Here is a 13,191-nt window from a genome sequence, read left to right on the forward strand (position 1 = left end):
TTTTTCGTGAAGGAACAATAGATTGTCTCGATAGGGTTGTGTAGGCTTGGTGTAGTAATCAAACTTTCAGTGTTGTATCTATTGCACTATTATATTTCTTTCTTTTTTATTGGTAGGAACTAATGCTTGTTATGAGTGTATATGTAAGACAATGCTCATCATTCCTATGTGTTTGAGCTATATTTATATATGTTTGTCCAGTGCTTCTTTTATCTGAATTTTGCATTTAATATTTTAGAATTCAACCCTTCTCTTGCTGGTAACTGGAGTTTGTGATGGATGGTTGACTTTGCTAGACGCAAGTTTTATATTAATGGAGAAAATGAGCCATTTCACAGTTTTGGTAATAAGAGCTGCCCTGTGTGATTTCGTACATCTGTTGGTCTGCATATTTTTTGAGATGCCTGCATATTGCTGCCTGCATTGCTGGTTCTGTATTGCTGGTTCTGTATTGCTGCCTGCATATTTTTTTTATTTTTTAAATCAAAGATTATTTATTTCATGAAATTTGTGGAGTGGCTTTTGAGAATGTTTGCTGGTTCTGTATTGCTGCCTGCTTAACTGTTTAATATTTGCTTAACTGTCAAAGAAACCAAATAGAGAATGTTTTGAGCCAGCACTATAGAAAAGGAAAGTGCCGGGCCTTTTAGAGTTTTATGCAATGTGAAAAAATAAAAAAAAATAAAGCATCTAAATTTGATTTTAGAGTATGTTTGGGATTTTATCACTTTAATTTTCTTTCTCTCTCTTTTGTGTGAACCCGCATGAACCTTTTTTTTTCCCTTTCTGGACAATGAGTTAGGATCATTGGGAAGCAAAATTGCAGTATCACAAGGCTTGTTTTGTGCTTGATGAATAAAATGGTACCAACCTATATGGCAATGATGTCACTGTGTGGGTTAATAAGCAGAACCACAGTAGGGTGGTGGTGGAGGTTTACTCACATGATTCTAGCTCTATAGGTCATTGGGGTGGATTCCCCTATCAGTTATTGAGTAGGCTGATTATTTGGCTATTATAGGTGCTCAATCAACTTCTCATTTTTATAAATTTTTAGGAATAAGGCTTGCCTAAGTTTTCCCCTCTTTTTGATATGTTCTTTGTTTTGATTTTGGTCATCTAGTTGTTTGTTTGTTCATTGTGTTTTTCTCTTTTTTGGGTTATCTTTTATCTACCTTTTCTCTTTTGGAGATCTCTACCCGATCCCTTGTATCTTTCTCTCATTATTTATTTTTATTTTCCTTTGAAAAAGGAAAAAGTTCTATAGCCTTCCCTAGATATTGGAGCAATTGGCCAAAGTTACAAGAGTAGGGTACTTTGTGTACACAGTCTCTGTACATGAGGTGGATTAGGGGACCCCCTTCAATTGATAAGAGTGGGCATACTAGGCATTGGGAGCTACCTATGGTTTGAAATGGTGGTTTTCTAGTAAGCTGTTGGGAGAGGAGAGGAAGAGCCTAGCTTTGTTTGGATATGGCCTTGTGGCATGAGTAGTTTTTGGGTAAGTAATATTTTTAAGATTGAAGGCAGATGCTTGTGGTGGCATGAGTAGTTTACTGCTTAGATGTGGCATGAAGTGGTGCTGGTGCTAGGTTAACCATAGTGGGATTGAAACAGTAGAAGTTAGGAGTTATTATGCCACAATTTGTTTTTTGGTTTAATGGTAGTCATCTTAAAATTTTGTCCAGAAGAGCATGCTCATTGTTAGAGTTTGTAACTTTTGAAATGTCCCCATAACTCCAATGGCTAGTCATATGAGTTAGCCCAATTTCATACCTTTTTATGTAATTAGTGTTTTGACAACCTTTCTATTGAGGTGTATTTTAAAGTAAGTTTGTTTTTGACATCCTTTGTTTTCTCAATGACCATGTTTTCTACAGAAAGTTATATTAGTTGCAACATTCAGCTTGAGGTGGTTTTGTTTGGTTGGCCAAATATTAACTAGTTCATTTTTAGAAACTTCTACTTATGGGAGCATGGTCCTTCATCATCAATGTCATCACTGATGGAATCTTCCTTGCTCCCTTTTAGCTATATCACCTGGATCATTTGATTGAATAATGACCCATTCTCCACTTGTAAAAAAGTCACATTTACTTGACTCATAATTCCAAAAAAAGAAAAGAAAAAAAAGGACAATGTTCGGCTGATATATCACATGGTCATGGATGTGCTTTGATCAAATAAAATATTAATACATTAAATATATATAAATATATATATATATATATATATATATTGATGTCTACCTTGAATGTTTTATTGTTATTGCTTAGACTATTTTCTGATTATTATTTTTTATTGGTTGTATAGCATTAGATATCATCCGTATTTCAAGGCTCTGAATTGTAAGCTCGATATCTTTTGGATCATTGTTCAATATCTATAAAGCAGTCTCAAGGTATACAAAAAGGATGGATTTGCTAAACGACTCATCTGATTCCCAGCACAAGTGAGTTTCTATACTTTCCCTTGTAGATGTGAATCTATAATTTTTAGAAATATTGGATGAAATCGTGAAAGCATATGCTTAGAATTGTTAATTTATTGGTACGACCATAGTTTGAGCCTAGTACCAGTTTGAGTTCCAATAAAATTTAACAACTTGTTTTTAGGCTACATATTATAGTATCACATGAATAAATGTACATGCAATTAAAGTCGGTAACATATGCAACGACGTAGACTTCGATCTGAGTGACGACATTGTACTCGCAGCATATCTAGCCGGGTGTGCATGTCTAGCTTACGTGAATACCTATATGACTAAAGTACCATTGCATACGAATATACAAACTGGCTTAGAATGGGTACAATATATTTTAACTGGACATGAGAAGAAATGTCGAAGAAATTTTAGAATGTCAAGCTATGTGTTTAGACAATTGTGTAATACACTGCGCCAGTATGGATATTACGGTACCAGAGGTGTTTGCGTGGAAGAGTCTCTGGCAATGACATTGATGATACTTGGTCATGGTGAGGGTAACAGAATGGTGCAGGAAAGATTTCAGCACTCGAGTGAGACAGTGCATCGACACATGGGCACGGTAGTTACATTATTAGCCACCGTTATGGCACGGGACATTATCCAACCTGCTGATCGTACATTTCGGGACGTGCCAGAACATATTCAACATTCAGATCGATATTGGCCACATTTTAAGGTATTTTGTGAATTTAGTATCTTCACTTGATTTAAGTTAAATTATCTTTATGGTCATACTACGTATTTTATTTCAGATGGTATTTTTGTCCCAATGATTAGGGTTGCATTGGTGCAATTGATGGGGTCCATGTCCCTGTGGTCATTGATGTTAAGGACCAGCTCCCATACTATGGCAGGAAGGGGATCACCACAACAAATTGCATGTGCGCATGTGACTTTGACATGAAGTTCACATTCGCATGTGTTGGATGGGAAGGATCAGCGCATGACACGAGGATTTTTTACAACTGCGTCAATAATGAGAGTTACAACTTTCCGAACGCTCCAGCTGGTTTGTAAATATTCAATTTAATTACAGTATTAAAGTATGTATTAATGTAGTGAAAATACTAATGTAATAAACGTTTTCATTTGCAGGGAAGTATTATTTGGTTGATTCAGGATACCCTATGAGGAAAGGGTTCCTTGCACCATATAAGGGGGAGAGGTACCACATTGGAGAATTTCGGCCTTCTGAAGTGCTGCATCGTCCAGAGGAGAGGTTTAATTATCTCCATTCATCACTCCGTTCGGTCATAGAACGAACTTTTGGAGTTTGGAAGAATAAATGGAGAATTTTGAGACATATGCCACCTTTTAAGATGCACACTCAAAACTTGGTCATTGTTGCTACAATGGTTCTTCACAATCTCGTTAGAACACATGAGATAAACAATGATGCTGAATGTTCAGGATCTACAGAGGCCACATCATTTGGTAGTGAGACAGGTCATTATGATGCCATGGCAGAAACAATCTCAATCTTGGATGAACCTCAGATGAAACAGGTTCGTATGCGTATCACAAGATCGATATGTGCGGACGATAACTGACTTTTGTGGGGATCATAACTTATGGTTTTTTGAGTTCGTGGATTTGTTTTGTTATGAATCATAAGGATCAAGTGTTAAATCTGTATCTTAGAAACTTTCAGGACACTTGATAGTTTATCCAAATTCACACAAAAAGTGTTTTGTTGTTGGCATCGACTATGTATTTTTCACAAGTAGAAATAAGACCAATTATCACTTTCGTACTATAGTGCTCGCATTGTACTCTTTCTGATACGTTAGTGTGAAAAGATGAAGTTCACACTCAAAACAAATTTCCAATGAGTTTTAAAATAAATTTGCATAATATAAAGGCAAAAACAAATACACAACGTGTTTAAATAGATTGTAAAATATTCCAAATAAATGACATTAATCAGGAAACTTTATTTAAAAAAAAGCCATTCAGGCAGAATAATATCAAATAGAAACGAATCAATAGAATAATATCAAATACAAAAGAATCTACATGAAGCCCTAAACAAATTTTAGCTATCCCCAATAATTAAGATTGTACTCTTTCTACTACTTTGCAACCTAGCTTTGGGTCAGAGACACTACTACTCTGTCTAACATTATAGAGCAAAGCATCACGCCCAATTAAAACTACATGAAAAAAGCCATCATATTGGTTTGTACGAAGATCTAGTCCCTCTGAAAGTCCACACCATCTTGGATCATGGGATACAATTTCTTTACACTTGTATTAACTGCTTCGAGCTCTTTCAAAACTGTAAATCTTCCAGTTGAATATAAATTTCTAATTTCGCTATTAATGCTAGTTTGCAAACCGGTCAAAGCTTGTGCCCACAAATATTTGTCATCAACATTCAAATCAAACAACTTTCTTCGAAAATCAGAGAAGGCTGAAGCAAAGACACTGCAGATAACAACAGAAAACTTCAATCAATAAAAAACTTCACGCATATTTAGCCCAAAGATCACTTTTTTGATCCACAGAAGAAAATTTTTATGCGCATTTATTAATACAATATTGTCAACAGAGATTATTAAAGGGCAAAAAAAGTAGAACTGCACAATATTATCAAAAAAATATTATTATAAGGCAAAAAAGTAGAACTGCACAGAGCACAACTATTGCCTTTTATTAATTCAACATATTAATTACCAAACATAGGAAATATACATCATCTCGAAAAGTAAGATGATCTCTTCTTCAATCGCTAGGTAGAAGCTAATCACTCTCATGCATCGACTCATCAAACTTCAAAGCTCTCAACTTTTCACCATTTTAGCTTTGCAGAGAAGTACTGTAACAAGTTAACCCATAGAACAAATAAGAAACCAGTAATTGAGGTGATAAAGAAACTTGTAATCTTCAAATGCTACTGAATTTCCCATTTCTTCTTGAATCTTTTTCCCCCTAATTAAACAAATTATCAAAACCCTCCAACAAAACCCAACATCTATAGCATACAAGATAAACAAAAAGAACTGATGCATGTGTGTGAGTACATATACAAAAATGGATACATAAAAAATTCTATATGTAGATGAAGATCTGAAAAAAGAAGTTATTGGAGCTGGGAAAATTAGGGTTTTTGGAGGTGGAAAGTGGGGAGAGAGGAGGACTCACCTTGGACTTTGAAGAATTTGAAAAACCTGTTCTCTTTCTCTCTCTGTGTTTCTCTGATCAAACCTTGGCTTGGTGTGAGTGTGGTCTTTTTTTCTCGGGGGCTGAATGTAATCAAAAACTATCAAAATATATAAAAATATATCGAGCAAATTCACACTGATGTCCAAGAAAAACCATCAGGAAAACCATAAGACAAAGCACCAATTTCCTGCACTTATTTGAACACGTCTTTAACTAATTTATGCACATGGGCTAAGTGAGTAACTGACTGCAAGCTTTGCTTATCTCAATAAAATTCATAACCAACAATCCAGTATTACTTTAACCCAAAGCACATAATAACAATCCAGTAATCCACATATAAAATCGTATCATCTTCAAAAGCAGGATATTTAAGAATAATATAGGATGCTATCAATCCAGTATTACCTTATGTTACGAATTTTATAATGGCAAACTTTTCCATAATGAAAGTATGAATGAATCTGCCTTCCTTTGCAACTACATTCAGGAAATGAAAAGGACTCAGATTTCACAGATTTCACACTCCAGTCCACACATTTCAGGTATAAAACCTCTAGCTCTAAAAAACCAATAGGGTCAGGACTCAGCTCTATCAGATTATTCTAGCAATCCACAATCCCTAATCAAAGGAGAAAGATCATCTAGAAAATATTAAAAATAATAATTCATGAAATTGCATATGATAAATGTCTTTAAAATATTTAAATGCTAAAGTCACTCAACAAAAGTCGGGCAATGCCCTGTTACTTGGAAAGTGCATTTTTATCAAAGTGCAAAACTCTTTTTCATTTGAAGCACAGAATGAAGAACACCACAATTGAAAATCAGATAAAGAGAGGGCATTCACAATTCTAACATCTTTGTTGAGAATATTTGGGATCACAGTATATGTCAAAAATAAAATTAAAAGAAAAACATTGTCAAACGAAACAGAGAGATTGAAAGAAACATTACAGTTTCTGAGCAACCATTGCCAGCCTTTTGAACACTTTCAATGGATAACTGAAACAATTAAATTATGGGCACTGCAAAAGACAAAACCAATGGATATTATCACTGGGAAAAAATAAAAAAAAAAAAAAAAAAAAAAAAAACCGAGCAACATTTATGGAATTTTAAAAATCGATTGGAAAGGGGAAAAAATTACCTTCAGTACTGGGTAATATGACATCCATTTGCAGATAAAACCAAAAATCTTGCTAATCGAAAAATTTATGTTCCCATATATTTATGGGAAGAGATGTGTCATGGGTCGGAGCTCGAGGGACGGAGGGAAAAGGGTGAAATGGGTTTCTGGAAGGAAGAGAAGACGCCGGCGTCGGACTGGTGTTGTCTTCCGATAGATGGATTTCTCACCTAGGCTCTTCGCCGGCGTCGGACTGATGTAGGTCTTCCTTCATCAATCTCGGATGGGCGTGGAACTCTCCGCTTCAGAGGCTTAGCTAGGGTACGGTGAGGAGTGGAAAAGAAAATCAGAGTAAAATTTTGGTATTTATATGCTACAGTAATTTCAGCAGCGCTACAGTACTTTCAGCTAAATTTATCACACGCGTTTTCCTACTTATTTGCTACAGTGTTTTCAGTTTTCAGTTTTCAGTTTCAGCAACAATAAGCTATATCCAAACGGACCCAAAGGATCAAGTTTTTTGAGGTTCGGGTAGGTTGACCTGAAGATGAAGAGTGATGATATAATAATGGATTTAATAAAAAGCTAATAAAATAAAATTTTAAAATTAGCAATCTTGACTAAAACACTATCTAATCATGTTCAATATATCTGGTTAAAGATAAAGTAAATTTTTTTACTATTTGTTATAGAGATCAGCCAAGTACTTTCATAATTTAATTGCATTCAAATGTTCTGAGTAATTCTTTGAAATATCTCAAAAACTCCAATATCTTGATGCCATTAAAAGAAAATTTGAAGAGTATTTCGAAGCATGATAGAATTTTTTTTTTTTTTTTTTAAATTTTAAAATCACTGAAACCTCTCTCTCTCTCCAACCAAAATTAAATGACATTCCACAGTAATATCTAGACAATGGTGGGTTTTTGGTGTTTTTGGGTTGTTCAACTCGATGGCGAAGTGAGTGGAGATTGTTGAGTCTATAGAACAAAATGGGCATTCTAGGATTTTGACAAACAATGATGATTTTCACAGCGAATGAAAATTGATAATGTTACATTTTTAGCAAAGCTTTCTAGGAAAATTTAAAATAAAATAAAATTCAACCATTAGAATCATAAACGATTTAATTCTCCCCACTTTTATGGGTGTTTAAAATTGGATTAATGATTGGTTACCGGTCAACCTGGTCTGATCCAAAATTTAAAACCATAGTTATTTTTTAAAGAAGTCTTTTACCAAAACAAATTGAGTTAGTTTTTCTTTAACTTATACGTGGTTGAAGAAACCTAATCTAACCTTGGAAATGGGCAAATTATACGGTTTTTATTTCTTTTGCTTATTTAAGTTTATTTGCATAACCTTCTCAAAAAAAAAAAAAAAAAAAATTTATTTGCATAAATTTATTATTTCTGTTGATATCATTTGTTGACTAGGTGAGTATTTAGGAAACATCATTGAGTATAATTGAGTTATTATTTCTGTTAATAAATAGGAGAAAGTTCATTAAGTACTTACGTTAATGTGCCCCCTCTTTTTACTCTCATATCATTCATACATAGCTAGATAGCCTAGGTCTATGAAAAATAAGCTTTTTCTTTAGTTTATATTATTGTTATATTTTTCTTTAATTTACTTTCATATGTTCAGGCACGTAAAATGATATTTATTTTTAAATTATTTATATATATAATTTAACTATGTAATATCTAATTTATTTAACAAAAATAATAATTGATCTAAAATGTTTAAAGAATATTAATTCTGATCTATATAATTTTAATATTATTCATCGTTTACAAATTGATTGGATGAAAGTAAAAATGTTTTGACCACAAAAACTAATTTGATGTAAATATTTTATTATATATATAAGAAAATAACATATGTTCAATCATGTTAATGTGTTAATATATAACTTACTCCATTTAAAAAAAAAAAAAAAATCTGGCATTATTGGCTACTAAGCTTTTAATGGCATGGATGAAAAAGAATTTTAGACTAAGCCTAGAATTTACAACTCATTAAAAATGGAGAAGTCTAAGAACACTCACTGGCTACAACTTGTAAATATGTCAAATGATAGATTAGATTATTTTTCACCAAGTACTAATGGTGGATCTATGTGTAAAAGAGATAATTCAATTACGGGTTAACACATGCAACTTCTAGCAAATTGTGATTGTAGAATAATATAAAAATAAAATGACAAATTACAACTTACCCACCTATGATTTGGTCGAAATTTAAGTTGTCTACTTGTGGTTTGAAGTTTGACACTTTACTCACCTGAGGTTAGCTCAGTTGGAATTCTATAATCCACCTCTATTAAAAACATGGTTAAATATATCATTTTGCTTCTCTTTTATGTCTCTCTCCTCTAAAAATACAAAAAAATAAAAATAAAAATACAAGATCAAATCAGATCAAAAAGAATCCAGTGGAACACTTGTATTATGGGATTTCAAACCATGGGTAAGCAATTTAAATTTCAGTCAAACCTCAGGTGGATAAAGAGTCAAATTTCAAATCACAAGTAGGCAACTTAAATTTCAGCAAAACCACAGGTTTCCTTGCCTATATCCTCCCACAGGAAAATATTAGTTAAGCATTGATTTTCTACCTATAATATAACCAACATGAATAATATACAATACATAGTACTATCTCCTCTCGAATAGTAGTGGATTCTACTGATTAAATTTCTAGTGAGACTCCCTATCTATGTGAGAAGAAGAAATACAAGGATTCTACTAATTAAATTCCTAATGAGACTCACTCTCTATGTGAAAAGAAGAAATACAACATTATTGTCTAGTTGGACTATTTTATAATTTTTCAACATACATAAGGGCACCAAATTCACAAAATCACCTATTCATTGTATTATAGTTTGACAAGGCTTATGTGCAATGAACTCGACAGAATCTTAACCCAACAGATGAGGTAAATCCCTTCTGCTCTAAATTTTGGAAAGCGAACCCAACCCCAAAGTTATTACTCCAACATACTAGCTCATGGTACTCCCAGACCTAGGTAGGCAAATTGCAAAGATTGCAATCTAGGCATGTTTAAGATGAAAATACACTTTTAATCCTTACATTTTGGACCTAATCTCATTTTGGTTCCTATGATTTTAAACCTACATTAGCAGGGCTAGCTCAACAACTTTGAGGGCCTTAGGAAAAAATTTTAAGTGGGGCCTTTTTTATATATAAATATTAATTAAATAATATTTATTGATTTTTTTTATTTAAAATCTATTAGAAATTTATAATGAGGAAAAAATTATAGATAAATAAAACAAAATTTATAATTAAAAATGATAGTTTAACTAAAAATAAAATTTAAAGTATAGAATAATAGAACTTGGTTATTGCAATTTTTCTAAAACTGTGACCACTTTATAATTTAAAGCCAAACCTACACAAATAAAATTGATTTATTACATGGTTCAATAAATTAGTATCACTATCATACAAATGAGTTTTTTTTTTTTTTTTTTTTTTTTTTTTTTTTTGAGAAAGTAATACAAATAAGTTGATATGATATACTTCAAATTATTAATTGGTGTAATAACTTATAATAATTGATAAAGTAAAAGTTTGCATAAAAAAATGGTGAAAGATATAGTGGGTGTGTGCGTATGAGTGTGAGTGTGAGTATGGGTATGGGTGGGTTAGTGTGTGGTTGTGTGGCATGTGGGGGCCAGTTGTGAAGTGTGAACAATGCACTATGGGCTTATAGCTAATGGCTTGTTAGAATCAGCATATGCTCATGTGCAGGTGTGATTAAACAATATAATTTAAAATATTTAAATTGAATAAAAAGTGAACTTTTTCAATGTTAAATATCAGAAAGATAGAGAAGGAGAGAGGGGTTACCTCTGCTATGCCCACACTATCCTTCTTCAATCCTGAATCTACTGAACAAAGAGTGATTTCAAGTTATTATAAAGAATGATTGAGCTTATAGAAAAAGATCAAGAATCAAGATGAAGAAAAGAAAGGTAAAAATATAGATGGAGAGGCAGAGGAATAGAGAGATGAGAGATTTTTTCTTTTGTTTTAGAAATTTATAATCTCTATTTTAGCATATTTCAAGACAATTACATTGTATTCTTAATGAATTTGTTTGGTATTAATTTTGATTTTTGCATATTTCAAGAATGAGTTAATGAATTTGTCTCTAAAATTTAATTTAGGTAGTTGAAGCTTGACTATTTTTGTTTTTTTCCTTTTTAATCTTCTACATTTTAGGATTCAATGGGACCTTTTTAATGCATTTTATTGACCAATAAAATATTTAATTTTTTTTGTAATTAAAAAATATATATATATATATTTTTTTAACAAGTGGGGGCCTTCTTTTATTTGGGGGTTGTGGTACCCAAATTTGAGAATGATGCCTTCTGAGACAAAGGATTTGGGCTCCCAATTTATTTTTTCATGGGTATCCTTACAATCCTACTTGTTACTGCCTCAAATGCTGCCTTGATAGCCCAATCTCTATTATCCTTGTGATTCTTAACCCAATTTTCCCTTTCCCTCTAGTCTTTAGTCTCTCATTTTCTCAACTTGCCCTCTTCTTTTTCCTGTTATTCTCTCTCTTTCCTTCCCTCTGTTTTTCAACCACCCTTTCTTACCTGCCCTCACTTCCCTTATATATAGCCTCCCTTTAGTGGGATTCAAATCATTACTTTTTCATTAGTTCCCATGCAATTCAACTTTCAATTAGAATCCTAAGGAAGTATCATTTCTTCTGAAGATCCTCTTGAAACTTGTTCTAGACGCCAAATAGCGTTCGGTAGCGAACTCCCCAAGGGCATTAACAATGCTCGAGGTCCGGCTTGAATTTGACCATTTCCTCATTAATCTTTCACAGGCTAATTAGTTGGCATTGGGCCTAGCCCGACCCAAATACGGCAGGATTCCCCAAACGAAAATTTCTAGATCCTTGCAAACCCGTTGTCGACCTGGGCCTATTCCTATAGTGTTTGGCAACTTTTGGTTTCCTGCTACCTAGATTGGCCTTGGACCTAAGTTAAATGGGCCACTCCTAGTCACCCGAGCCCGAGCCCCTTCCCCCCCCCCCCCCCCCCCCAACAATAGCCCCCCATGATCCTATTTTCACGAAGTGGAAATGGGATCGGGGTTTCTTGCCTCGGTGGTCGGCTAGATTTTTCAAAACGACGATTATATCTTGGGAAGACCAACCGTCACTCAATTAATGCAACAAACATGACAACTCGCTCTTTATGAGTGCATGGCAATACCTGGGACATTGGAGATGATCTAACACTTCAATTACCGAGGCACACATGAAAAGAAGTAACGACAGTTATTAATTAATTTATTGTAGTTGCATTAAATGTTTTTTTTCCTATAAATACAGTCATGGTACTTGTTATAACTTTCTTCAGTTTCTTTCCAGTTTGGAATCTTACTACCCTTTTCTTCCTGAGCCCCTAAGTTTCTCCCAAGATCATTCCTACCATCAAGAAGTTACTTAGTAAGTCTTCTTCCTCCTGCTTCTTTCACTCTTGTTCTTCCTAAGTTATCTTAGTAGGCAAAATGGGTTTTTCACACCTTTTGAACACTAATGCAGACATAGAATCTTTCAAAGATAGGTTTAATATCCCTCGTGATGTGAATATATCATACTGTCACGAGGGGGATACAGAAGACCAAAGATTGCTCCATGTAGTCTTTTTTCCCTTAATGTCTACACTAGAGGGTGGGGTTAGATTTCCAGTAGATCCCCTTTTACTTAGGACTCTTAGTTTTTATGGGCTTAACCCTAACCAATGTCTACCTAACTTTTACAGGGTAGTGAACTGTGTGGGGTGTCTTAACCGACAATACGACCTAAGCCTTATGCACCACGATATTAACTTTCTATACGGTATTCAGGGAAGCCTAAGAAATAGGTGTTACCTTCAGACCCGAAACACCATCGTTAGGTTGATTTCATGCCTCCCTGACTCTAATAGGAACTCTGCAGGGGAGTTTGTAAGAGTAAGCGAGAATTGGCTCAACAGCGAACTCACTTGCCCGAGCTCTCCTCAGCAGATAGGTCGGTATCCTTCTTCCCGACTCTTTAGTATGACCCCATAGTGCATATTTTTACCCTCATCTTGTTCACGCTTTGTACATTTCCTCTGTTACTATTATTACACTTTTTTTATTAATTGCATTTCTTGTTCCTTATTGCAGTTTCCAAAAAATTTCAACTTGACCTTATCATTGTACGGGTTCGGGAGCTTAACTTTGTTCTGCGCTCAGAAATCTTTGTGCACTACGATGGTCAGCTCCAAGCGTCTCATTTGATTCTCGGTTGTGCGACCTCATACACAAATTATCAAGACTCGTCAACCACCCTTACCATTGGAAGTCCTTTTCTATCC

At 34.0% G+C, this 13,191-nt stretch overlaps 1 protein-coding gene and 1 long non-coding RNA gene across 4 annotated transcripts; one reads left to right on the forward strand and one right to left on the reverse strand.

Annotated features, from left to right (window-relative positions):
* Positions 1–2,680: 2,680 nt before the first annotated feature.
* LOC126703958 (uncharacterized) lies at positions 2,681–4,190 on the forward strand. The gene is made up of 3 exons (XM_050403007.1): positions 2,681–3,167; positions 3,269–3,500; positions 3,587–4,190. Exons 1-3 carry the CDS (start codon positions 2,763–2,765, stop codon positions 4,039–4,041), a joined length of 1,092 nt encoding a protein of 363 aa, XP_050258964.1. The 5' UTR covers positions 2,681–2,762; the 3' UTR covers positions 4,042–4,190.
* A 263-nt stretch (positions 4,191–4,453) lies between these two features.
* LOC126703245 (uncharacterized) lies at positions 4,454–7,286 on the reverse strand. 3 transcript variants are annotated; one of them, XR_007647980.1, is made up of 6 exons: positions 6,807–7,286; positions 6,614–6,684; positions 6,065–6,136; positions 5,636–5,736; positions 5,186–5,309; positions 4,454–4,918 (listed from the first exon to the last, which is right to left on the reverse strand). It is a non-coding gene; the product is annotated as an uncharacterized LOC126703245 (long non-coding RNA). The 3 variants fall into 3 exon arrangements; XR_007647979.1 differs by having other exon boundaries at positions 5,168–5,309; XR_007647978.1 differs by having other exon boundaries at positions 4,454–5,309.
* Positions 7,287–13,191: the final 5,905 nt, after the last annotated feature.

Source organism: Quercus robur, chromosome 10 (genome assembly GCF_932294415.1).
Source record: "Quercus robur chromosome 10, dhQueRobu3.1, whole genome shotgun sequence".
Lineage (NCBI taxonomy): Eukaryota > Viridiplantae > Streptophyta > Magnoliopsida > Fagales > Fagaceae > Quercus > Quercus robur.

Coding starts and splice junctions, on each gene's coding strand:
- LOC126703958 (XM_050403007.1), top strand. CDS start 2,763: ATGACTAAAGTACCATTGCATACGAATATACAAACTGGCTTAGAATGG. Junction 3,168..3,268: donor GATATTGGCCACATTTTAAG/GTATTTTGTGAA, acceptor CCCAATGATTAG/GGTTGCATTGGTGCAATTGA. Junction 3,501..3,586: donor CTTTCCGAACGCTCCAGCTG/GTTTGTAAATAT, acceptor TTTCATTTGCAG/GGAAGTATTATTTGGTTGAT.